Source organism: Vicugna pacos, chromosome 24 (assembly GCF_048564905.1).
Source record: "Vicugna pacos chromosome 24, VicPac4, whole genome shotgun sequence".
NCBI lineage: Eukaryota > Metazoa > Chordata > Mammalia > Artiodactyla > Camelidae > Vicugna > Vicugna pacos.
In genome coordinates, this window is record NC_133010.1 from 19,073,692 (window position 1) to 19,099,950 (window position 26,259).

General features: G+C 50.5%; 2 protein-coding genes across 3 annotated transcripts in view; one reads left to right on the top strand and one right to left on the bottom strand.

Moving 5' to 3' along the window:
• Positions 1-9,432, top strand: part of NPC1 (NPC intracellular cholesterol transporter 1) — a 38,936-nt gene extending 29,504 nt beyond the window's left edge. For both annotated transcript variants that reach the window (XM_006205105.4, XM_072949106.1), the window contains exons 15-25: positions 69-196; positions 288-428; positions 1,445-1,534; positions 1,943-2,133; positions 2,434-2,549; positions 3,183-3,312; positions 4,661-4,861; positions 5,820-6,051; positions 6,755-6,868; positions 7,827-7,989; positions 8,683-9,432. In XM_006205105.4, the coding sequence (XP_006205167.2) occupies positions 69-196; positions 288-428; positions 1,445-1,534; positions 1,943-2,133; positions 2,434-2,549; positions 3,183-3,312; positions 4,661-4,861; positions 5,820-6,051; positions 6,755-6,868; positions 7,827-7,989; positions 8,683-8,765 (1,589 nt within the window). In that variant the 3' untranslated portion in view covers positions 8,766-9,432. The remainder of the gene's footprint in view (positions 1-68; positions 197-287; positions 429-1,444; positions 1,535-1,942; positions 2,134-2,433; positions 2,550-3,182; positions 3,313-4,660; positions 4,862-5,819; positions 6,052-6,754; positions 6,869-7,826; positions 7,990-8,682) is intronic.
• On the bottom strand, positions 9,166-25,595 carry RMC1 (regulator of MON1-CCZ1). Its single transcript, XM_072949107.1, has 20 exons — positions 25,311-25,595; positions 24,537-24,613; positions 22,435-22,519; positions 21,470-21,526; positions 20,268-20,354; positions 18,889-19,029; positions 18,460-18,563; positions 17,148-17,237; positions 16,950-17,055; positions 16,089-16,200; positions 14,616-14,660; positions 14,356-14,409; positions 13,632-13,760; positions 13,000-13,106; positions 11,299-11,418; positions 10,904-10,981; positions 10,472-10,576; positions 10,314-10,382; positions 10,000-10,225; positions 9,166-9,335 (listed from the first exon to the last, which is right to left on the bottom strand). Exons 1-20 carry the CDS (start codon positions 25,410-25,412, stop codon positions 9,256-9,258), a joined length of 1,974 nt encoding a protein of 657 aa, XP_072805208.1. The 5' UTR covers positions 25,413-25,595; the 3' UTR covers positions 9,166-9,255.
• Between the last annotated feature and the right edge of the window lie 664 nt (positions 25,596-26,259).

The following is a 26,259-nucleotide window of genomic DNA, read 5'->3' on the forward strand; positions in this document are numbered from 1 at the left end:
TCCCAGGCACAAGCGCGTGGAAGCCCCACCGAGCCCCCTGCCGTGGAGTGACGTGTGTGTCCCTGCAGGGGGCCTGTCCACGATGCCGGCCGTGCACACCTTCTCCCTGTTCGCGGGGATGGCGGTTTTCATCGACTTCCTCCTGCAGATGACCTGTTTTGTGAGTCTCTTGGGGTTGGACATTAAGCGTCAGGAGGTAAGTTGTCATCAGGATCGCAGTCTGGCTTATTTGAGTCCAGATTCTTGAAGCAGCCGGAGGGTGACGTCTGTTCCCCTTGGTCCCTCAGAAGAACCGGCTGGACGTCCTGTGCTGTGTGGGAGGGCCCGCGGACGGGGGCAGCGTCCAGGCCTCGGAGAGCTGCCTGTTCCGCTTCTTCAGAGACTCCTATTCTCCACTTCTGCTCAAGGACTGGATGCGGCCGATTGTGGTATGAGCCGATCTGTGGCTTTTCTTGTTTTCCTCCCCAAGCAGATTTGTCACATGCCTTCTACAAAATCAGACAGCTGGGGAAGGATCCTGACAGCTGTTAGGTATATACACAAGAGTGCAAAAGCAAGTACGTACCAATATATAAAATATTTTTAGCAGTCCATGTAAGCAAGAGTTTCTGTTTTAAGTTTTTTGGTTTTTGTTTTTCTAAGTAATTACAGATTCATAGAAAGTTGCAGGCATAGCACAGAGAGGACCCAGCTGCCCTTCACCCACGTTTCTCCCAGTCTCGTTAATTGTACTTCAGTATCAAGACCAGGAGTCTGACATTAGCACCACGTATACATCAAGTTCTGTGTTGTTTTATCACGTGTGCGGACTCGTGTAGCCACCACCGCCATCAAGATAGAGATCTGTCCTGTCACCACAACACTCACCCTTGTGCCACACCTTCAGTGTCACCCGCCTCTCTCCCCTGCACTGTCCCTCGTCCCCAGCAGCCACGCAAGAGCTTTTTACAGTCTACACAAGGAACGTGGTCAACAGTGATGCTCTACTGCGTCTCTACTAAACGTAAATTCATTCCAGTGATAGTACCACCTAACGTTTGTTGATCACTTCCTGTCTGGTATTGTGCTCAGTACTGGGTTCGAGGCTAAATTCTGGGTCATCCCTAGAATTTTCTCATTTAATCCACAAAACTATCTGATGTTACAAGTCTTACTTTTCCTGTTTTATTGAGGAGGAAAAAGAGGCTAAGAGAGGCTAAGTGACTCCCCCAGGGCCACTCAGCTTCTGAGTGGTGCAGCCAGGATGCGAACCCAGGTAGTTTGGAGACTGTGATCTCAGCCACTACCACATACTCCTTGTTTTCTTAGCTTATCATTTAAAGTTGCTTTTCAGTTCAGAAAAGTCCTGTTTTTTGTTTTCAGGGCTTTTTCTTTTTTAATTTCCATTCTTAACTTCATGATAACTCTAAGCGGTCGCAGCCCCATGACTCACTTCTCATTGCAGATAGCAATATTCGTGGGTGTCCTGTCATTCAGTATCGCGGTCCTGAACAAAGTGGAAATCGGATTGGATCAGGCTCTTTCAATGCCAGATGTAAGATGCTCTCTTTTATTCTAACTCATGTAGCCCACGGTGAATACACCTTTCAATACACGCATGTGGGTGTTTTCAGCCGGTGCCTGCCTCTAAACGCAGGTGCTGGCAGGCTGTCCCACATTACAAGCATTGCCCCAGGGCTCTGGGCATCCTGAACTCTCAGGCCTCTGGAGCACGTGCCAGCAGCTGGTCTTGTCCCTGGGGAGGTGCCTCGTAACGGTGGGACCAGGTGACCCTGGGCTGGGCGGGGGCGTTGGGCACTGGCTGTGGAGGGAATCGTGCACCTGGGCTGCAGGTGGCTCGGCCAGGAGCCTCCCAGGGCCCTCCTGGTTCTTAGTGGTCCTCACCTGCTTGGCCTCTGGCACACCCTTCACACTGCGTCCTGTCATGTGCTTGCTCTGTCAGGACTCCTACGTGATGGATTATTTCCAGTCCCTCAGTCAGTACCTGCACGCCGGCCCGCCCGTGTACTTTGTCCTGGAGGAAGGGCACGACTACACGTCTCTGCGCGGGCAGAACATGGTGTGCGGGGGCACCGGCTGCGACAACGACTCCCTGGTGCAGCAGATCTTCACTGCCGCTCAGCTGGACAACTAGTTAGTACCGCCAGCTGGTCCCCTGGGCCTGAGAGCTCTCACTGAACACAGCTTTTCTTGGAAAACCTGTCTATCAGAATGTAGGCTGAATCCAGCTTTACCTGAGCTGAACCTTTTAAAGGACTGATTTACCACCTCATTCTTAGAAAGGTTTTCCATGAAGTGCTAATGTGGTTTGTCTTTTGACCGGGTAGCATTAGAAGGTCTAGAAAAAGAAGTCTTGGGTTTCAAGCAGAAGGACTGAAAGTGAAGACTTCCTCCTTGCGCCGGTCGTGGGTAACCCTCTCTCCTTGTCTCTAGTACCCGAATAGGCTTTGCGCCCTCGTCCTGGATCGACGACTACTTTGACTGGATTAAGCCCCAGTCGTCTTGCTGTAGAGTCTACAACAGCACGGATCAGTTCTGCAACGCGTCAGGTACTTTACCCTGTTCCAGATCTTTCCCTTTTTTTCTGGAAAACCTTAACATAATTTAAAAATAATTTGCATTTCACTTCCACGCATTTATCTGCCCCGGCCGGGTCTCATTCCATTTGTCTTCATCCCCTTCCTCGTTGTCCTCTCTGAGATGCTGCATTGTCCCTCAGCGGGCTGCGGGCCGAACGAGGCCCAGGTCATGGGACCCTGGTTTTCAGGTTTCTCATCTCTTTCCAGTGATGCCAGTGGCCTCTCTTGATTGGCGTCTGGACGTAGCTTGTCAGGGGTCTGCTTTCCTCTGTTTCTCGCTGTGGCCCTGTGGTTGTATAAGTGTTGAGGCTGTGCTAGAATTTTCTTGATAAAAACATGGAGACCCTGGGCTCTGGTTATCGCAACTTGAGGTTGTCTTTAAAGCAGGAAAGCTGCTTTGGGGAAGGAGATATGTACAGCCTGTGTTAGATGAAGACGGCCCTGGAGTTTGTTAGACTAGGAAACTCACGTGTTTGGAGCTCTTCGACAAGCAGGAAGATTCCGGAAAAGAATCCCCCTTGTTTCTTTATCATTATTTTACAATGCTCTAACCTGGAGACCTGTTCGTGTCTCTCCCCGCGCCCCTCCCTGTGTTTGCACTAGTGGTTGACCCTGCCTGCGTCCGCTGCCGGCCTCTGACTCCGGAGGGCAAACAGAGGCCTCAGGGCGGAGACTTCATGCGATTCCTGCCCATGTTCCTTTCTGATAACCCGAACCCCAAGTGCGGCAAAGGGTGAGTGACGCTGGGCCATTCAGACCCTGCCCACATCTCGTTTACCTTGCACTGGATAGCTCAGGTTGTGGGGAGGGAGGACGGGTGGGAACAGCGTGTGGGCGGGGCCTCTTCTCTGCCCACTCCCCGCCCTGTCCCTCCACTCCTGGGAAGGCAGAAGAACTCAAACACCTTTCAGGAAAACTCCTCCTCACCCTTCATTGCTGCCACCCTGGCTCCACACTCATGTCTCCTGCTCCTCCTGTGTCCTGGCCCCCCGCCCTCCCGGGCCGTGCGGAGGAGGCGGAGTCCGGGCAGGGTACCAGCCGGGGGCGGCGTGGGAAGAGGGGCGGGGCATCCCAGAATGTGAAGTGGTCCGTTCAGTTGCGTCGAAGGCATACAAGATAGCCCCTCTGCTTTGTCATCTCGTCCGAGATGAAGTTTAGATTCTCTGAGCCCCGCTGTGTTCCTGGCCAGCCTGTCCGCACACGAGGTTATGGGCTCTCACTCCCTTATCCAGCCAGGCAGCCAGTGACCCAGGGAAACAGGATCTCTGGCTGAAATTAGCAAAGACAGCCGATGTCTGGAGTGGGAGGGGATTCGGACGCATTGGTAGGAAGGTGTGTCCCCGTGTACATTAGGCAAACCCTAGACATCCCTGTCTTTCATAAGAATGCATAATTTGACCAGAGTCCCGTCAGTCATACATATTGTGTCTGTGCTTTGAAATCTATCCAAGGTACCATGGGAAGACTGCCCCTAAAAATAAGGTAGAAATGAACCTGGCAGCTTGGTCTCCTTGCGGACGAAATGCTCGGCCCACATAAAACAAGTCAGAGTGGATTCACCTTGTAGGAAGGCAGCGGCCACCACTCACGGGGAGCCTCCTCCTTGCCAGGGTCGTGCCCAGCACCTCGCCGACACCGTCTCACCGCCTCACTGCCCGGCCCTGTGAGGAGGTGCTGGTGTGCCTGTTGGCAGAAGGGGACACTGCAGCCCAAGTCCTGTACCTCTGCCCAGGCCCCCCAGGGCTGAGGCCGATCTCACGACTGTCTGACTCCAGGGCTCTCGTCCCTTCCTGCCTCCTGTTTCACAGCATTGCTGAGCAAACTTTGAAACACACTTGACTGTGAGCAGAACCAGTTGTAGAAACAACAGCAGCTGTGTGCCAGGGAAGCCACGGCAGCATGGAAAAGCCAGTGTGGGGAAGAGTAAGCTAAGCCTTGCTCGGCCCCTGCGGGGGCCTCCCTAGCCCTGAAATGTACAGCGGCCCCGAGCCCAGGGTCAGATGACACCACTCAGCCTCGAGTGCTCAGATTCTGTGGGTGTGGCATGGGGCGTGGCCCCTGACAGCACTGTTTTCTCACAGGGGACACGCCGCCTACAGCACAGCTGTTAACCTCCTCGGCAACGGCACGGGCGTCGGAGCCACCTACTTCATGACCTACCACACAGTGCTGCAGACCTCCGCCGACTTCATCGACGCCATGAAGAAAGCCCGCCTCATCGCCAGCAACATCACCAGGACCATGGGCCTCGAAGGAAGTGGTCATCATGTGTTCCCTTACAGGTACCGTGTGTTCCCTCACAGGTGCCCTGTGCGTTTTGTAAATGGAGCATCCTGGGAAGGGCCTAGACCCCGGGGCTCCCGCCATGGGAGGCTGACACTTGGCTTTCCTTCTGACACCGGCTTGTCCTGAGCTCCGGTGAATCTGTCCAGGGAAACGGTGTCTGGGTGAGGACGGCCAGAATCTGGGGCAGCTGCCAAGGTCTCAGTGCAGAGGGCACACAGCTTGCGCTTGGGGCTGGAGCTCAGACCCTGAGGGATGCACAGAATAGTGCGGGGGCTGGAGACGGTGGCACCTGGAGAGCCAGCTTCACCGAGGGCCCGCCTGACAGTCCTGCTTAGTAACGGACGGATGTCCTGACTGCTGAGTGCCTTTGTGGAGATTTTTCTTTATCCTTTATTGGGGACTTTTTTCCCCTTAAAAAGAAAGTATTTTGATACACTGAATTTGGAAAATAAAAAGAAGTAGAAAAAACAAGTGATTACCCCCCCAGCCCCTGTGATCTCACTTAAGGGAGGCTTGACGTGTTCCCAGCAGGAGGATGGCCTGTTCTGTGTAAGGACCTCTTAGAGTGGGTGTCCTGAGTCCTGGGAAGAGCTGGTTAACTTTGCCAAAAAAAGTGTTTTCTCAGGCCCTGCATAGGCCCCACTTGACCTGGGGTAATCCTTAGAAGAGACCAAGTCTTGTTTTTCCAAAATGCCATGGAATATTCTTTGTAAATAAATGCCATAAAGCAGTACAGATCCGGCATATGAACAAAACCTTTATATAAAATGCACATCTTGGAGGCCCTTCTTCAGGTGTCGGTGCTGAATTGCCGTAGGTGAGTCTTGGAAAAAATAGGGAGGATTTATGCGCCGGATGTCCCTCAAGGCAGTTTCAGTTTCGCAGCAGCAGGCTGAGGAACACAGCTGCCAGAGGTGAGAACCAGCTGTAACAGAACCTCCTCCCTCTGTCCAGTGTGTTCTACGTCTTCTATGAACAGTACCTGACGGTGGTCGATGACACGGTCTTTAACCTCGGCGTGTCCCTGGGAGCCATCTTTCTGGTGACCGTGGTTCTCCTGGGCTTTGAGCTGTGGTCGGCGGTGATCGTGTGCGTCACCATCGCCATGATCCTGGTCAACATGTTTGGCGTCATGTGGCTGTGGGGCATCAGTCTGAACGCGGTTTCTTTGGTCAACTTGGTTATGGTGAGTCCTGGTCCTCCCAGTCTGTCCCTAACTCCTGGGTCACTTCAGTGAATTGTTTCTTGGGGTGAAAGGCCAAGACCGGCTCTTGCCCCGGCGCACGTGGGCGGGTGGGCTGAGCGGTGGCCGGAGCTGGCCGTGGGCCGTGCGTGGAACAGTGAAAATGTGACCTCACAATCCAGCGTAGGTGTCCTGCCTTTAATGTGTTATTCTCAAGGGTTTGTAAAAATACGCAGCCTAATGCCAGCAAGTGTTAGCTTTTCTGTTAGAAGAATTGCCCCTTCCCGATGGAATTTTCTGACCAGTACCTTTTGCCTCCCATGTAGCTGCCAGGTGCTTTTTAATAGTTAAGTCTTGAAAATGTGCGCATTTGAGAAAATAGAAACCTCTGGTATGAATGTGGCTTCGGGTGGGGTGGCAGTGAGGCCCAACTAAAGAAAGGAGGCCAGCCTGCTGGCTCGGTGGAGGACGGGGTGGCCTCGAGAGCGCTCAGCAGCTCCCCTCAGACACACACCTGCCGGAGGAAGCGAGTGCTTCCCAGGCCAGGTTAAGCTGGGGTGACGGGAGCTTTGTCTGACAGCTTAGAGGGGCTGCTCAGACTCCTTACCCTCCGGGGGGCTGGTAAGCACAGGTCCTGGGAGCGGGGTGGCCGCTTTCACGGGTTTTAGCGGAGAAGCGCAGTTGTGACGGGAGCCCTGTGTTGCAGAGCTGCGGCATCTCCGTGGAGTTCTGCAGCCACATCACCAGAGCATTCACAGTCAGCACCAAGGGCAGCCGCGTGGAGCGGGCGGAGGCGGCGCTCTCCCACATGGGCAGCTCGGTGAGTCCTCCCGGCTCGGCACACGGGTGTCCCCGGGAGAAGGAACTTGAGGATTCAGTTTCACTGAGCAGCAGCACCTAACTAAGGATTACAGGTTCTCAGGCAGCTCGTGAACTGGCTGTATCTCACGTGTGGCCGTGTCCTGATGGTCTTTAGAACCGTTCTGCTGGGGGCTCCCTCTTAGGCAGCGCTATGGCTGAAGCAGGAAATTTGGAGAAGTTTGATTTGAGAGCCTGAACCCTCTTGCATTTAAAACCCAGGCCGGCCATCTGTTGAAAACAGGGGAGCTGCGGTCTGTGGTTCACGTCTGGGGAATCTTCTCAGGTTCAGCCAGGACACAGGGTTGAACTATCAACCAGGGACTCTGCTACCACAGAAAATATCGTTACAGAGTAACAGCGAAACTGAAACTCTGTCATACAATTCTAGATACTTCAGATAATTTCTATCTGAGCATAGAAAGAAATATATTATCTTAGGTTAGAGACACAACTCAGGCACGCCCCTGACACTGCCAGATGGGCTGCAGACACTGCAGTGAAGCACGTATCACCGTGAGCCACACGAGTGTTTTGGTCTCCTAGTACATGTGCAAGTTCTGTTTATACTGTAGTCTATTAAGTGTGTGACAGCATTGTCAAAAAAAAAAAAAAAAAGTAGCTGCCTTAGTTTGAAAATGGTCCTGTTGGGGAAGCAGTGCTGACAGACGTGCATGGCTGCCGTGGGGTCTGTGCAGACTTCACAGCTTGCACCCTGTAAAGCCCATTTTTGGTTTCCAGATTCGTAAGCGGCAAAGAAAACAATTTTAGGCAGAGCACAGTGCTACTTAGTAGAAACTGAAAGCTGGGGTTCAGTCCCCCATTACTTTGGACCTTGACTAGTAAATCCATACATGAGGAAGTGTTCGATTACAGCAGGTTGTTGAAAGCGGCTTCTAACCCCATCTCCCCTCTTTCAGGTATTCAGCGGGATCACACTAACAAAATTTGGAGGCATTGTGGTGTTGGCCTTCGCCAAATCTCAAATTTTCCAGATATTTTACTTCAGGATGTATTTAGCTATGGTCTTACTGGGAGCCACTCACGGGTTAATATTCCTCCCTGTCTTACTCAGTTACATAGGTAAGAGTTCTTATTTTTAAATTAGTGGGATGGGGGAGGTGTGATCCTAGACGAAAACCACCTTGACACTTTCTTTTAGATCTTCAGTCTGATTCTCTCCCAACTGAGCTGTTTTGGCTGGGCGCTTGGCGCTTTCTTTTGAAGTGTTTGAATGTACTTACAGTGATGGGCATTTAATGAGTAACACTGAATTTAAAAAAAATACTAATTCTAAGAGAAGATCTCCTACCCAGGGGCTTCATGATTGTCCAAACGCCTTCATTAGAAAACTGCTAACACGTTTTCTGGAGGCCCGACGTCACCATCATACTGGGAGTGAGTTTGAGGGTCGGTGGCCCAGTGGCACCTCCCTGCTAAGGGGTGAAGGACAAGGGTCAGCCCACAGCCCCGCCGTTTGTCTCCAACTTGGAGCTCTCCTTAGGCCCTTCTTCTAGGGCCACTTCAGCTTCTGTAAGTGACCTGTGGTTGAAAGGACAGTACCAGCTTGCTTGATTTATAGCTTTGTGACAAAACTGAAGCATTGAAATAGATGGAGAAAATGAGGGGTTTGAGGTTTTGGGGGTTTTTTTGTTTTGTTTTGTTTTGTTTTTATTTTTCTAAATCTCTGGGGAATAGGAAGTTCTGTTACAGTAGAAACTGTCTTCCTTCTCCTAAAGAAATGATCCAAAAATTAATTCTTCTTATCCCTTCCAGGACCATCAGTAAACAGAGCCAAAAGTTTAGCGACGCAAGAGCGATACAAAGGCACAGAGCGAGAGCAGCTCCTCAACTTCTAGCTCCCCACCCACCCCCGGGGCTCGGGAGACTGTGTCTGCGGGGCGGTCGGTCACCCCCGGACTGTGGCTGTGTCGTCAAGGCCCGGTTGAACCCTGGATGTGACCAGACATCAGGCTAGTTAACAGTAGCTTCGGCCATAGCGCTTTTAAACTCAGGAATGCAGACTCGGACTGGGGAAGCAGTATTACTGGACCTGAAGGCAGCCCGGGACCCGGGTGCGTCTTCGGTTCTCGGGCACACGGACCAGGCGCTGAGGGAGGCTGGCATCTGCTCACTGACACTTTCTAAAGGCCAATCAATGCAACGTTTCTCCTTTTCTAGGAGCAAGCCATCACCCAAGTTCTATACCACATTTTTAGTAACATTGGAAGATTGTCATAGATATTCTTTATTACAACATTTTGTAGTTTAAAGAGCTTTATTAATGCAATAAATTAACTTTATACATGTTTTTATATATATATATATAAAAAAAACTAGCAAGTGACCTCAGAACGTTGCAGGCCTCATGAGAGCTTGGTCTCCAAAAACTTGTTTGAAAAAAGCAACATGTTCTTCACAGTGTTCTCCTGTAAAGGGAGTGAGAGAATGAACACGCTGCAGCGCGCTGCAGTGTACAGTGGGTTTTAACTTATTTTTCTTTCATAAAATACTTTGTTTCCCTAAGCTTTTGAGTTGTCGTTTCTGTTTGCAAAACTGGTCAGGTACCTTTGCAGCCCCCAGCAAGTTGCCACCTGCTCAGAGACAGAGAGGCCCGCCTGTCAGGGGGGGAACCACCACCCCATGCTGATACCCGAGCTCGAGGAAGCTGGGGGCCTGAGCAGTTATGCTCCTTTCCCGTCCTAAGAAAGAGGGTGCCTTGGAATTTCATAACTTTGGAGATAAAAGTGGTTAGCCAATGATTCCTGCCTAAAACAAACATTAACAAGCCCCAGGCCATTTAAAACCCTCAGCTGCCATCTCCTGTCTTGTTCCTGATTCTTCAGAAATGGACATTCCAGGACCAGCTGTCACCCAGACTCCCCTCCACCGCAGTTCAGAGCAGAATTCAGGTTCCATCAGCACACTGAATCCACTCTTACTGCAAACTATGTAGGCTGGTACGAAATTTTGTTTTTCAAAACCTAACTCGGGAGTTCTCCGTACCACACGGCTTCTCTCCCCGGCTTCTCATGCTCTCTTGCTACTGAGTCTGCGGCTGCCCCAGGCCTTTCCCTGCAGCTGTATCCTCACCTGGTGTGAAACTAGGGTTCCCTCGTAAACGCTGGTTTCGCTGTTCAAAAAACCGGAATATAGTGTAGAAAAGCATGTGGTCGTCCGTCTGTTTTGCGGCATCTAAAAATTTTCGTGCAGAAATGTTGTCGTGACCACCAATGCCCCGGATAAACCTTAAGGCAGCCAACACCTGGTGTTTGGAAAGAAGAACTTCCACTATCTCATCATTGGCTGTGGAAAGTCGCTAGAAGTACGGGAGAAAGAGAAACCCAGGTCAGTGCAAGCCACAGGAAGCACCTTCAGTGCCGTTTAAAACTGATGTTCAGTGTTACCTTCAACATGTCCAGAGATAGCTGATGAGCAGGAGGATAAAAACTTTCCAGAGATAACAGCAGACAAGCCTGAAAGACACACTTTCAGATTAGCTTCACCATAATCCGTTGGATGGTCGAATTTTAAGTTGCCAGAGTGAAAACCCAGTGACCCTTACCAGAGGCTTGGAGTCGCTGAGGACGTGGTACTGCAGGAACTGGTGCAGCATGTAGAAGAGGTTGTGCTGGACCAGCGTCTTGATGACGAGTTCGTGTAAGTAATGCTGAGACGGAGACAGAGGGAGAGACAGTTTCCACATCGCTCAACCACGACGGACTAGAGGCTCGGTTTGCTCTAACTGAAGGGTGAAAGTTTCCGTGACTATAAGAGAAGTGGGTTCACCGTGCAGGTGAAAAGAACCCAGCCTGGTGTGACGCTGATCGTCCTACTGAGAACTCTGGTCACGTCAGGAATGCCACTCAGGTCCGAGCCAGGTGTGCGGCCCCTGGTGGCGTGTGAGGCGATTGTCCCAGTTACCATACTGACTGTGTTTTTGCTTAAATACCCCCGCGCCCCTCTAACGTGGGGCGACATGCTGACTCAGAGGTACCTGTACTGCAATCTGGAACTGGTTCAGAGAGCGGATGTACTCCATCAGCACGGCGATCACAAATTTATGAGGTGTCTCCTACAGAGGGGAGAAATGGGGAGACGTCAGGGCTGCAAAGGAGATGCCGTGTGACTCCTCGTTTACCCATCCCCCTGCCCCATGGTTCTTCCACGTGGCTGGTTTTGCACAAATCCCTCCAGAATCCGCCCCCCCCCCACAGTGATCACTTTTAGGCCTGAGTGTCAGAAGCCAAACTGTTAGCATTTGGTCCTCACCCAAGATAACCCCCGTCACTCTAATCACATTCTGAGTTCTGCTCGTCTTCCTCTATGCCCTTCAGATAAGATCTTTGTTTCGAAACTCTTCAGTCCAGAAAGGGCGGGTGAGCCCCCTACCTTCTTTTCTGTGAAGGCCGATAGGACGTGGGTGTACATGTCCGACTGGTCGACCACTGCCTGGGTCCGCACTGGCCTCCTGAGGAGCGGGCTGCTCCGGCTCTGCCCGGCCTCCATTGCCTGCAAGGCAAACCATAAAGGTGATCTTAGTCCACGTGTGGCTAATGACGTGTCTGCAGTGAAACCAAAAGGGCTGACTTCCGAGATGCTGTGAGCCTAAGACGTGAGCAGATGACACTTATTCCATGACTCGGACAAGGCTCTTTCCTGTGCTGGCTGGGGCAGAGTTCAGGAATCATCCTAAAAATACAGCAGTGTTCACAGATGGAACTAAAAAAGCACATGCTGTTTTCTCAAGACTTTTTTTTAAACCTCTTAACATAACTCCCTGATTTTCTTAATCACAGACTACCTGGCATTTGTTCTCTAATAACAATGACGTGGTTTACTGCATCTTCGTTTTATGAAGCCCTGGTCCTACGAGTGGATACCTCTCGTAGTCGTAAGTGTCAGCAGGTTTTAAAGGGCAAGCACAGCTCCCCAGACGTTACTGGGGAGGAACACTCACTGTGTTGCTTTAGCAGCAACCTCCTTAGCTTTAGTGAGCCTGTCTCTGCTCTTACTTCTGGGCAGGAAAATTGCCAGCTTCCATAACCACGATGTCACTTCCAACCAGCCGAGAGGCCAGGCCTTTCTGTTACTTCCTCTGACCTTTAAGTCTTTGTTCTCTAATCTGAGCTTCCTGCTCACATGGAGGCCGGGTTCTCCTGTAACCAGAGAGTCCCTGGGACCATAATTTGAACTATAATTACCAGAGGATTTTTGAGAAGTGTGGCATACTTTGAAGCCGCTTTTGGGAGAAAGTCTTGACTGCTTCACCTAGCTTTGGGACACAGGTTGTGCAGGCACCTGGGGTGGGGTGTGGAGAGCCTGCACTTCCAGGTGCTCCGGGTGTGCTGGTGGTGCTGGGGGAGGACCACACTCTGGACCAGCTGGGTTTACAAAGCCTGAGAGCTGCAGGGCAGGGATGCTCAGAAACTGCCACTGGGATCAGGCCTCTGCTGCCCCCAGCCCAGAACACTGGCGGGAGGACGTGTCCGATAAGACAGGGACACACGTGCTCCCAGGTCACCGGCCTGCAAGCAGCCTGCCTCAGCCCTGTTATCCTCGAGTAGCTACAGGAAAGAGGGGTTCTTTTAAAACCACTAACATTTTTCACCTTCGGAAGATCAGGTCCTCGAAGTGGACTAATTCATTCCACTTGCCCTGAATTTTTCTCCTCTAGCTGCTTTGAAGCTCGAGAAGCAACAGCACAGCAGAACCTGACAGGCCAGGGTACCTTTTCCCAGCCCCTCACCACAAACATCTGCGCCTGCTACACAGGAAAGCAGCGTCCTAACGTCCCATCACCACTCTCAAGACAGGACCCTGCCTGGCGGCCAGGGTGAGTCTTTCTGTTATAGCTATTACATCCTAAAAGGAGAGGAACAAGGAGTGACAAGACGGCTGTACTTCTCATTTACTAACTCCAGGCTCTGGATGGACAGAAAGCTAGGAATCTACTGCTCCCCCACCGTGGGCACCTTGCCTCTGGCACACAGCCAGCCTCAGTGGTGTTACTCCACCTGAATCTTGCGTTACAACGACGCTGGAAACACACCCGGGTGGGAGGAGCCCCTCCGGGTAATACATACAACTTACCATCGTGTAGTTCTGCTCAGCGTCCAGGTACTTCTTATACTCCTGATTGAGTTTGTCAAAAACAGTGGCTATCACCGGCAGCGTTGCTCTGTCTGACTCGGTCAGCACTGGAAGGGGTCAAGTTCACGCAGGTCAGCCGACTCCGCGTCAACTCCAGAACTTCAACACGCAGCAACGTGAGAAAGGCTATGAGAGAAATGACTCATCTCCAAGGATTACCAGGTATTCAGAGAAATGGTACAGTTTAGAGACTAGAAGCCTGGAAGCCACTCACCAGCCCTTGCTGGTTCCTAAAGCAGCTACGGAGGGTATGAGAAGACTCTCAGAGTTTAACTGTAAATGCAGTGAGTGACTTGGATTCTGAAAACGTTTGTTTGCAAGCTGGGAAGGGGAGCCTCCACCCTCGTGCGTGCTCATGTGTGGGTCTGCTTTATTTAGTCTTTTCTACCCGAGTCTCTGCAAGTCGTTATGTTCAGCACACTCTCCAGGCGCTTAAATAATCCACCTTCAAGTGAAGAAGGAGGCTGTAGGCTGCAGCAAGGCATAAACACCGGACCCATCTCCCAGTAAAAGGTCTCGGGCAGCACAGGCCTAACGGGAATCAGACAGGGGGGAGGGACCCAGCCACTTACTCTGCGAGCAGACAGACAGGATGACCATCTTGCATTCCTTTCTCTGGAGGAGAAAGTCCATGAGTCTTCCTTTATCTGGCAAGAGGTTTACTATGGGCTGAAGTTTCACTTGGAGGTTCCAGAGGTAACCTGGATTGAGAGGCAGTGAATTTAACTGATGCAAACGAGAAAAGCCTTAACAGTGGTTCCCCTAAACACTGGGGGACCTGCCGCCAAGCAGTCTGTGGCTGCTTCTCACTAACCGAAGCACAGGCGGCCACACCCAGGGCCTGCCCGACTGCAACGGGGTCGGCGACTGGACGACCTGTGTGTGCAGGCCGAGCCCCCAGAGTAACCCTGCATGTTCACTGGCAGCCATGTGAATGGAGCAGCTACCAAACTTGGGCGACAAGTCTTAAATCAACGCGGGGTGACTCCTTCCCTGCACCTGGCCCCCTTGAACCTTGAAGGGAGACGTCAGTGTGTGTGCTGACGGTCCTGTGCTCTGCTTTCTCCTGGACCAGCTCCCTGGTCGACAGCTAAAACCAGAGGCTCCCAGAGGAATTCCTTATCTCATCCACTCACCAGTCCGGGAATTTCCTGACACCCACGCTGCCTGCCGGCTAGGCAGGCAGAACCTTCGTCAACTGGGGTCCCCGGGAGAACTAAAGGTTTGGTCAGAAATGACCTGAGCGGTCCCTTTCTCAGCTCTCCCTGGGCTGGGACGCCCCCACCTCCAACCCACCTTGGCTCGCACTGATGATGATGTCAGGTTGAAAGACGATCCAGGACGAAGAATCTGCATGTTATAGGAAATTCTGAACCAGGAAGACATGAAAACAAAAGGCAAACCACCCCCAGGTGTCCGGCCCGTGATGGGAAGGAAACCCCACGGGCGCTTCCCATGATGTTCATGCCTGACGGGGGGTCTCAGACCACCCTTAGACCCAGTGTGAGGAGGGTGACGGCTCTCCTCCGTGCACGGCCAGCGCTCAGAAAGGATACAGAGTTTACACGGGACGGGGGACTGGCTGGTCACGGGAGCAGGACCTATGAACGGAGAAGACACGTGTGCGAGGGCTGGCAAGACAACTGCAAAGCGCTGCCAACACAGGCACGTGAATCTGAATCTAACACTTAGCTCAACACTGAGCCTTCTGAAGCCTCCAGTGAACGTTTATTCAGCCGTAGCTGAACAAGGAAGAAGTGAACAGTCGAGTCCCACTGATAACACACATGAGGAGGAAGGAGGACGCTGAGAACAATCCACGAAGAGGTCTTGCCACGAGGGGGAAAGCAGGTCAAAACTCCATTCACAGCATTTTCTTTCTAATAACCAAAGACGATTCCTCATCCACAGGTGTGCGTTAAAGGACTGAGAAATTCACCTGGGTGGCTCAGAACCAAATACCCAGATAACTCACTATCCTGGGAAAAGAAAGAAGCTGGAAAGAACACAGAACCTGAAGACTACAGCTGACCCTCGAACCAGGCGGGTTTGGACTGCGCGGGTCCACTTATACACGGCTGTTCTGTGACAGTGGAAACTGCAGGACCACATGGTCCGTGGCTGGCTGAATCCTTGGCTGCAGAACCTGGGAACGGAGGGCCAACCGGACGGCACACAAGCATCAACCCCGCTGTTCCTGGTCCGCAGTAGCGTGTTTTCCCCCAGAAAGACGGGGGGCAGGCGAGAGGCAGCACTCCTCTCCTGCCATCGGCCCGAGCCTGACCTGCTCTGTGACCCGAGTGAGGACACCGGAGCTGCAGGCGAGGCCGACCCCCCGTGCTCCCTGGCACGGCTCCCAAGTTCCAGATGTGCACCTGCTGACTACGGTCTGCACATGCAACTTCAACTAGCTTACTCTGGGCTCCAACCTCCTTTAAAAAGAACACTGTTGAGTTCTACTTTGAAACGGATTACACTGGGAAAAGGCAAAAGGACCCAATCGGTTTCTTTTCCCTTCCCTGAAATACTGACCGTGTCTCCTCCCTGACTTCCTATTGCTGCCCCTTCAGGTCTGAGCACTGGTTCAGAACAACCTCAGGAGCACAGCCGTAAGCACTGACTGTGACCTCAGCCAGGGGAGAACGCGGTATTTGTTGTAATAAGGACTCAGTACGGGAGGTAGATAAGGAGAAGTGATCCTGGGCTAAAACCGCTGTAAGCAGCCGCGTCTAACCCCGGGGTTACAGAGCACAGGAAACAAAACGCCGCCGCCGGCTTCTTCAACATGAAAACAATCCTCCCAGTTGGATGGGTAATCACGACTGCCCACCTCAGAGATCACAGAAGAGAATCATTCTGTTTTCCTCAAAGGAAGATTCATTTTTCTTACAAAGTGCTTTTCACAAGAACACAGTTTTAACTTATAGAATTGGTACGAGTTTCACTTAAAAAAAAAAAGCAGAATCACCCGTCACAAGGGCAAACAGATCTGGGACGCGCGGACCCGCTCCTCCTTCCATCCCTCTTACCTGCCGCGGGGATCTGATAGGGGTGAATCGATCGGGCGGGAAGCACCGGGTGATGGAGGGTGACGGTGCCATCGAACTCTCCCCTTAGCCTGATGTCAAATATCACCGACGTCTAAGGCGGAAGGACAAGGTGGTGACACCAAAATGAGTCACGGCTCAACCCGCCCCACCTGACGCCTCACGTCTGCTGTCTCAGCCCCGCTGACGAGTCTGTGTCTGCACCCACCCCTGCGCCAGCTCCCACGGGAGCAGGAACCTGCTGTGACATCGCAGCCCTCTCTCTCTGTTTTATCAGCTCTCAAGTATTCCCACCTCCTATGACATGCCTCATCTAAGAGCTCCGGCAATTTAAACAGATCTTTTTCACTGTAAGTGGCAGCATCTTCATCAGTAAGTGACTGGGCGTCACCAGCCTCTAGAAGGGAGGGAGGGAAGTGGCCTGTCTACCAGCAGACACCCAGCTAACACTGCAGAAAAAGCAGGACCCATCCTAGCTCTTTCTCTTGGGCCACACAGCCTCAAAACCATCATCACGGACCCTCAGAAGGGAACTACTGAGCCGTGTGCTCACACAACACGGTGGATCTGTGGTGGATTCCCAGCTAAGCTGATTCAACCAAATAACTGTTCTAAAGTCCAATCTCCTCCCGTGTGATTTTCTGAAAACAGTTTCCAATTATCCTATCAACTTACAGGGCATCACTGTTTTCCCTAAACCATCTGGAATATGAAACCCCCTTCCACCTGGAAGACCAAAACTTGCAACATAAAAAGCACTTCCTTGTCTTTGCCCAGAATGTTGGGTTAACTTTCCCAACTGGAAGCCAGGCAAGCGGCCCGGACACCCCTACGCGCTCATACCTCTGTGTCCTGGTGATGCACGACCACCAGGTTGTCCACCACGTTGAGGGCGAACTTCCCCGTCCGGCTTAACTTCAGTATGTGCATCTTTTTGCAGGCACCTTCTCTGCAGGACAACAGAAAGGTCAAAAACTAGATCGACAAGCCTCAGTGCATGCCTTAAAACTGGAGAAAGAGGGGAGCGTGCACGAAGTGTACCGTGGCAGGTGGTAGAGGACAACTTCCGCTCCCGTGCTGTTGGACGTCCGCGAGTGGTGCCTCAGGAAGAGCACGTACAGCTGCCCGTATCTGCCAACAACAGAGACAAAAGCCCCGCCGCCGCCTGAACCCCCTCTGCTCTAACTGCTGAGTGGTAAGGCCATGTTTAAGTGGATTACGAGATACTCACTCAATGGGATCTTTTGCAACCAAAATATTTACAAAGAAAGCGCAAGTTAGCTTAAAAAAAAAAGCCTGTTACAAGTTAAGTGAAAAGGGAAGATACAAACCTAAATATCGCTTTATCATACTATTTCAAAAGAAAAACACAAGCTTATACAGAATATCCCAAACTACTGGAAATACGTATTGTTAATAGCTGTCAGTGAGTCATATGCTAAGTCCATTTTCTTTTTAACGTTCTGTAATTTCCAAGTTTTGTATAACGAGTATATCCCTTAATCACAGGAAAATATAACCACTCCTCATTTTTAAGCTCCTCTGATAAATGCTGCTGTGACCAGTTCCTGCAGGCTTGTTTTTACTCCACACTGTGCCGGGCCTACTTCAGGGACAAGGAGGAGACCAAGGGGAGGGCGCAGGTCTCCACCTCCACTTTGGCAAGGACTGTTCTCATTTTATCTTTTTCTAAACCAGGATGCTTCAGATTTCTTGGGGGAAAAAAAAAGGCATTCTAAGTGCTAAAAAATTCTACAGTTTGGAAACCACCATTTTAGGCTATAGAAGAATCAGAAGAAATTTAGGAGCAAAATATTGGTATTTGCTGAACAGGGTTATGGGAATTAGGGGGCTCTTTGTATCAGTTTCTATTTTTGTGTGTTTGATATTTTCATAGTAAAGTTTTACAATTGAGATATCTGCATTTCCAAATGAAAATACATCCTCTTACGTGCGTAATTCAGATCTATGTTAGATTAAAAATATACACTAGTTCTTTAGAGCAAGTATGATATAGTTTAGCTAAAAAATAATCCTTGATAAGCTTCAACTCACAGAATGAAGAAAAAATTCTAAAACTAAGAAACAAATTGGTTCAAATTCTTATTTTATCCGACTAGAATGGTGGAAAAAAAACTTCCCCAAGATCACAAAGCTAGTAAAGTTACAAAAGAATGTCAAGATGACAGGCTTTCTATAATCATAAGATCCCGGTACTAAGAGGGGAAGGGGAAGTCCTGATGGAGGCTACCTAGGCCAAGGGTGGCCCTAGGGTGCTTACAACACGCCTCTTCTCTTACTGACATCCCTGAAAGCTATTATGAGAAGGACTTCTCTCAAAGGACAGACATACATTGTCGCCATGGCAATGTCTCTCTCGGAAAGGTTCAGTTTAGTGGACTTCGGTGCAGCTGGTAATTCGATCTCAAACTTGGGCAGCTTCGACATAGTGCCAGCCTGTTTGGGGGAGAAAAAAGTCTTAGGAAAAGCTTATTAAACCTCTTTGATGTTTTAGCACTGCCTATGTCAGGTCATTGAGGCTATACACACATGCAATGTCTTTCCATCCTTTCCAGGGTCCGGGGTGCCTGTCCCCAGAATGACTCCCTCTTGGTGGGGATGGGATGGTACGGGGTGCCCTCTAGTGGCCAGAAGTGGTGAGGCTCTTGTTGGAGGACCCTTCCCCTTGGAAGATATTGCACCAGTGAGGATGTCAGAGGAACAAGGCAGGAGGGGGAAAACGGGCATCTTTTTTTGTTTTTAAAGCAAGGCTGACTCTGACCCGGAAATAGAAGGGCTGCAGCACATTCCCGAGCACCGTGGTAGACAGCAGGACGACGGCGCTCTCAGGACAGTACAGGTACCAGTTCACGTTGATGTTCTGGCTCTTTAGGAGTTTCAGGCTCCGCTTCTCTGGTAAGACCTGAAACAAAGTTCAAGAAACAGAATCTTCACTTAAAACCAGCACGATGTCCAGAGACTGACGAGGAAAATAATAAAAAGCATGCCACTTTGGTTATGTGAGTAAGGATTGTCTGGCAGATTCTAAAAGTTCTCTTGACCTCCGGCTAACTTTGAGATGCTTCAGAGGAATCCTGAGGCATCTCAGAGAGAAAGAGAAATATTAAATTAACTAGGATTATTTGATGTGTTAAAGTAAATGTTATCAGCCATAATTCTAGTTATTGTAACCAGTTTCTTAATGGATTACTTCGTAATCCGGTGTTCATCCATACATTTTTAAGTCTCTGTCATTTATAGACAGTAATTGTTGGACTTTGATGCTTTGGAAGAAGTGCTTCATCTTCAAAAAGATTCACAGGAAAGATTTTTTGACAAGTACTGGTTTCTGACACATTTCAGACTGCACCAGTGAACTGGGGAAATTTTAAAATCCTAATGGAAAATCTGACAGCTTCATGAAACTGTTAACAAAAAGGATTAGTTACTGAGTGAAACGGTGAATGCTTATGGTTTCTGTCTGGACTATTACTGGTTTTGATCCGTGCTTTCCAGATATACGGAGGCTCTCCCCCACAAGTTACTCATGGCTCACAGCAATTTGGTAAAAATTACACCTCTGTAGGTAGAATTGAAATATTTTTCAATTCTCTCTGCCTGGTCCCTCCAGAAACTGGAGACTTGGGTTCCGAGCAGCCTTACCAGGTGAATGGGAAAGACTGTCTCCTGCCATGTACAGGAATTTGGATGTTTTGGGGATCTCTAGAAGAGGGAAAGCCGCGGAGGCGGAATCCGATGGCAGGCCTCTGGCATGGTTTTCCTGGCCCTGAGAGGCCTTTTGGGGATTCAGCCTGAGATTCCTTAGGAATTCTACCACAGTCAGTTTGGAGGAGCCTATGTGGTCAATTGACCTGACTTACTTTTGCAAACAAATTAGTCTTGATTTGGTTGTGTCTGGTGGCAATGAGGGTAATTTCAGAGAGAAAAATATGATGCTTCAGTGGATATTAAGCTCTAGTTTCTTAATTAGGTCTGTATTTATGGAAGTCACTGTGTTAGTCACACTTCTGCCCTGCTGCCCAAGAGGACAAGAGAATTATCTCAGAGGGTTATCACAGGGCGTAACTGCTCATGACGTGTCACTGCTCGCTTTAAGTCTCATAAAGGCTCACATACAAAGCTTGTGTAAGTGTACAGTACCTGGTAAAATTCAATTCCTTGATCTGTTATGAAGACAATTTCAGTAGAACTGGTCCAGCAGAATCCTAGTATGTTAGCATTTTTGGTCTGAAAAGAATTATAGAAAGATTTTTTTTATTAATTAAAAAAAAGTTTAATTTTCTTCAAAAGCTTGAAATATCCTGATGTTTTTAACCACTCTTTAATGTTACTCATATTTGATTACTTATGAACAAATGCGTGTTCCCAGATTTTCACCTGTAGCACCTCACTGAGCACCTGAATCTGAAGCCCTTCTCGTCAGCAGCACAGAAGGAAAAGCCTGAGTTCTGCAGAAAGGGAACCGCCCAGCAGTTATCATCCTCTGCCTCTAGGAATCAGAGGACGCTAGCACTCTCTGAGTCAAACATAACAGAGGAGCTGGCGTTGTAAGTACAAAGATTCTCCATGAGTGTTGCCCAAGTGGGCTGGGGGCCCAGACCAACACCCCGTGTTTTGGGTGAACAGCAGAGCTGGGAGCCTGGGGGCAGCTGGGCCACGAGGAGCACCTGGAGGTCCACCAGGGACACAGGTGTCTGGCGGACGGGCCTCTCCTTGTCATGGGGCCCACATGGAGCCCCAAGCAGCAAAACCATCGCAGATGGAAAAGGCCCTACCCCACTGGGGCCAGCTGCTACTTGTTTCCCGGTGCCACGATGCCGCTCTGAGCCGAGCCCCCCAGCCTCATTCATCAGGCCTGGCAAATCTAACTAAAGTGGATTAGAACCTACACTGCGGGAAAGAAGGGAAGAGAGAAACAGAGACGGAAGGAAAGGAACGAGCAGCACAAGTCAAGGAAAGAAAACGTTATCAGGAAACAGAAAAATCTCTTCCAAAACCTCCGAAGAGGCTGCTGTGAAGGGAACCCAGGGTCTGACCCAGACTCGCCAGCCCCGCGGGAGGGGCAGGGGTGACCGGAAGACAACAGCCACCACGTGCTGACATGGCTCAGGGCCCGGCGTTTAACCTTCCTCATCCATTTAATCCTTCCAGCTCCACCTTACAGATAGAGAAACAGGCCTTCACAACTGTGAGACGTGTCCCAGTCCCAGCCACAGCGAGGCCGATCCCGGCACTCAGACACAACCTGCTTCTAGCTCGTGCTTTCAGTTACCAGCTCCCCTGTGCCTGGACGTCACCCACGTGGGTAACACGGCCCCGCTGGGGAAGGATGGGGCCCATACCTTGCACTCCTGCGTGTACTCCAGCTGAGAGCTATCTGGGATGAAATTAGAAAAATCCTGAAAGAAAAACACACACACAAGGAGAAATTAGGATTGGGCAGCACCCTGCCAACCTCCTTCGGTACACAATGAGACCAAAAAAAAAAATTTAAAAAGTGATCATCCTCAGTATCTCCTCTGAAAATAAACCTAATTACCTCCCCCAGCCAAAAAAAAAAATTATTTTTTTTAAAAAGTGATCAAAAAAGCCCCAACCTGACAAAAACCAAAGACAGGAAAAATAAAAACATTAATTTGGACAATCTGCCCCTCTAACAGCAACAGGTTGACAATTCAATTTTTTAAAATAAGTTAATCCAAATACTGTTAGGGTTTAGAAAAGTCATTCCTCCAACAGCTGATTTCAGAGAAATGGGTTGCTATATGTTACAAGAGGCTTTCCAAACATTTTAGCAATTAACACTGACAGGAGGAGATAGGATTCTGCCTTCTTCCCAACAGCTTTTTCTCTACTTTACAAATGGTGAATAATTATGAAGGCTAAAACGCCAACGAGCTGCTCCAGCCTGGAATATCTGCTCCTATTAGGTCAAGAACTGAAAGGTGAGAGAAGAGAACAGACCGAGTTACTGGGGCAAGGGGAGTTCACAAAGTCGCCAAAAATACGCTTCACATAATCTCTGGTCCTAGCTACCGATCAATACAAAAGATGCCTGAGGTGCCAAATTAACTTAAGAAGTTTCTGAAGTCAAACATGACAAACTAAGCCTGTAATTATTTATCCATTCGAATGTCTTTCTCATCTTCAAGAATCCAAAGGCTCAAACACAGTGCAACATAGCCACAGCTTCCAGGACATTAAATTAACAAATGGTTCCTTTAAGACTGGAATTCTGCAATGCGTTCTCTTCCAAAAGTACTTCTAATGTCCCTTTCTTCACACTGTACTTAAAGATAAGTCTTACCACGGTCTTTGAGGTCCTCTGAACAGCCAGGATCTTATTTTCTAAGGAAAACTTAATGCACTTCACTTCTCCTTTGTCCTCCATCCTTTAACAAGAAAGAGCAGGTTATGAGTTACACTTCATAACTGAATTCCAGCTTCTATCATTTCGGGAGAAGGAAAAAAACAAGTTAAATATTCAGGAAGCAGCAGAAAATCTTAGTTTACAATTAAGTTTCTGATGCTATTAGTAGGACCTCTTTTCAAACAACGAAGTCCAACTGGCAACAGGTAGCTGGAGAGATCGATGGTACTGCAGGTAACAAGTGACGAGAAGCTGAGAACACTGCGCGCTCAGCCGAGACTCCTTTTAGACAAAAATAAGCCGGAACCCACACAGTAACCTTCTCCACACACTCCACCTTCTCTCTCCATCGCCCTCACAGCAGTGCTTTTGAAAGAGGCACCCACTTTTCCCTACTCACTAGGCCCGGGACAGCTCGACCTGGTGCCTTACAACTGCCTCGAGCAGCCGTCACGCACGAGGGAGTCAGGGGATGATCACAGAGGAGACTCTTGGGGGGATGGGAGTGTTCATTACCTTGACTGCAGTGTTTTCATGGTTATACACATAAGTCAGATATATGCAGTTAATAATAATTAAACCACATTAAGCTATTAAAAACAGATATTTCAAAGATGGTAAATTCAGCATCTCCCCCCTCAAGCCTTCCTGAGCCCCCCAATCTGAATCATTACGGCCTCACTCACTTTCCACACCCAAGAGACCAAGGAGTCTTACCCCCAGATATTTCTAAGCACCCGAGTGCCTATTTGATGCCAGTCTACACTGCCTTCGGGCTGGTCTGCACTGCGCCTGCTCAGACTACAGCAATCGGCTCTTAATTGGCTGACTCTGATCCGCTCCCAACTAATTAAGCTTCAAATCTGCAACAACGTGCTCTTTCCAAACGCTGATCTCATCATGCCACACCCCACCTTTATCTTCAGTAATGAGGTAAGGCCCTAATTCCACAGCTGAATATATAGGGTTCAAGTCAAAAGCTGCCAATGGCCACACCACCCGCTTCCCCACAGGAAACCTGATCTTCAGTTACGCAGACTGGGAGTCCCCTGGCACCAAGCTCTTTAGCCTTCTTACTCGTCCGCTCCATCAGGAAGCCTCTTCTCTTCTCCACCTGGAATCCTCCCTTTCATGTCTTGCTCAAAGACTTGAAAAAACCTCCCAGGCAGTGGTCTTCCCCAGCCCATCCCAAGATAAATGCCACATCTCTTCTGCGTGGCCACATTCTGAACACTCCGAAGAGCGAGATTCCGGCACCAACCACAGTAACTGTATGTGTCCACCCACCTCTCCCCTACACTGAACATAGTTTTCCAAAAGGGGGCCAGGCTAACTCAAAGCCCTCACATGCCTGGTGCCCAGCACAGAGGCTGCAGTCAGTGTTTACCAAACAAATGACGATCTAAGAAATAGAGACACATTCATTTTCTACTTCAAAAATTGTTTCCTATTCACACAGGCCAACTGTCAAATGTTCCTAAAGTCACCACTGAATTGAGGGCCCACACTGTACTTTCCCTTTCTGTAATCACAAATCTAGATATTTCTGAAAGTGAAAGGGTCTGCTATTCAGAACTACAATGGTTCAACATGCATAATCGGGGACATCCAGTCCCCTTAAGTACAGTGGAAGCTGGGATTTTAATATACATTATTACAAGGGAAACACTGACCTAGGAATCGCATCCACCTTTGGATAACTCTGAAAAGACCCTGGGCCAAATGAGGAAATGAAGGCCCTCCTCTGTCAAGAAACCGTAAATAGGCACGTCAACGCACGAGCTCATTTCAAGTACCAGGAAGTAGGTGCCCTACTTTGGAGTATTTGGATCCTAAAACCACAGGGAACTCCACGTATTCACTCTTAAAGGAAATAGTAGACGGTGCCACCAAGACAACACCTCTTCCTCCAGACAGGGATGTTACCCGCCCCGCCCTCCAACACACTTAGAAGACATTTAAGACATTCTTCTGAATGAGAAACTAAAAAACACCATTTTGTCTACATAGTGAAGTGTTCTGAAAACGGCAATAGTTACCTAAATGAGATGGGATTCCTGTCATCTGGGCCTTTAACGACCACCCCAGTAGCTCCGCCAGATCGAACAGCAAACACCTGCGAGGGGAAAGCAGCAACTTTGAAAAGCTCTGGGCACATAGTCCAACCTGCAATGAAGATTTTTGTAACACCCCACCCACCCTTGGTTTATCTAAACTAACGTGGCACATATTACTCTGCAGATGCTTGGTGTCCGCGTGAATTTTAAGAAACAAGAGGGTAGAGACCAAAAAATGCTACCGTTCCAAGCGCTACCCGCTGGGCAAGACCGGGTCAGGTCCCGGAGGCTCCAAGTTTTAAACCGTTTCGGCAAAGGCGCCGCTGATCCAGTTACGCACACCCTGCTACTCCGCCACGCTGCTTCTCCCCCACCCCTTTTACAATATTCCGAGAATAATGAAAACCTCGGTGTTTAAACCCTTGACTGCAAGGGTAACTGATGACAAATACAGACAACAAAAGGCGCCGGGGAAAGACCGGCGTGCTAACAGCTGTGCACCCCGGCCAAGAGGCGCAGGGTCGGTGCGCGGGCTGGGGTCCGCCCCAGCTGTCACTTCGGGGTAGAAAGCCCTTGCCCGGAGCCTGGTCCCTGGGCCACCGCACAGGAAGGGGCCGGCGTGGGCCCCGCGTGTGCACCGCAGGGGAGGCCCAGGCCTGGTCCCCCGGCTCCTGGCCCCGGGGCGCGGGACACCCGGGAGTGCCGGGCTGGGCGCGCCGGGCCGCGCGGGGGAGGAGGACGCAGGCCAGCCCGGACCTGCTTGTTGGCCTCATCGAAGAAGACGCAGTTGACCGGGTTCGCCTTCTCGAAGTGCACCGGCCGCTCGCACAGCTCCAGGTAGTAGTCCTCCTCGCCCATAGCTGGCGCCGCGGCGGCGGCGGCGGCGGCAGCGGGAGGCCCAGGGGCGGCCGCCAGTGTGGAGCGGGGCGAGCGGCGCCGGGCGCGGATAGTCCGGCCGTGCGGCGGCGGCGGCGGCGGCGGCGGCGGCGGCGATCTCGCGGACGCGGAGGCCGCTTCCTGGTGCCACGCCCCCAGCCCTTCCGCACGTGACCCGCTGCTCTCCGCGCTTAAACGGGCCACGCCTGGCCCGCCCGCCGCGGTGGGGCCCACCGGCCGAGGCCACGCCCCGCTCTGCACCGGAGGCTCCTCCCTTTTCTGGCAGGGCAGGGTCCCAGGGCCGCGCACCCGGCGGAGGGCTGCGTGATGCGGCAGGCCATGAAGTGCCGAGTGTGGGCATCAGTGCGGCGGATTCCCGCCGCGTCCTCCCCGGCGTGTGCAGGCCTGGCTCCCACTCTGTCCCGGGAGGTTTGCGCAGGGCCTCTTGCTCGGGTTGGCAGGGCTGTCCCCAGGTCTAGGGAAAGCTCATCCTTTCTCTCGGGAGGGCTTCTTCAGTCTGCCTCTGAGAGAACAGTGCTGTTTTCAGCACATGGATGCTGTGAGCATGTAATGGGGAAAAAACTAGTTTACATTGCAGGCCAGAAAGTCTTATTTGCCACCTTTGATATCTGAGGGGGGCAGGTAGGTGGAGGACTTTCCTTATTCAAGGGAAAGAAGAGAGAGACGGGAGGAGGAAAGGGAGGATCACGGATAACCCCTAGGGGTCCATTCTCAACAACCAGATGATTTTGGCACCATTCTCTTATAGAGGCTTGAAAAGTTTGGCAGTGAACGGGGTTGGGGAGGCTGGAAATCAAGAGCTGGGTTT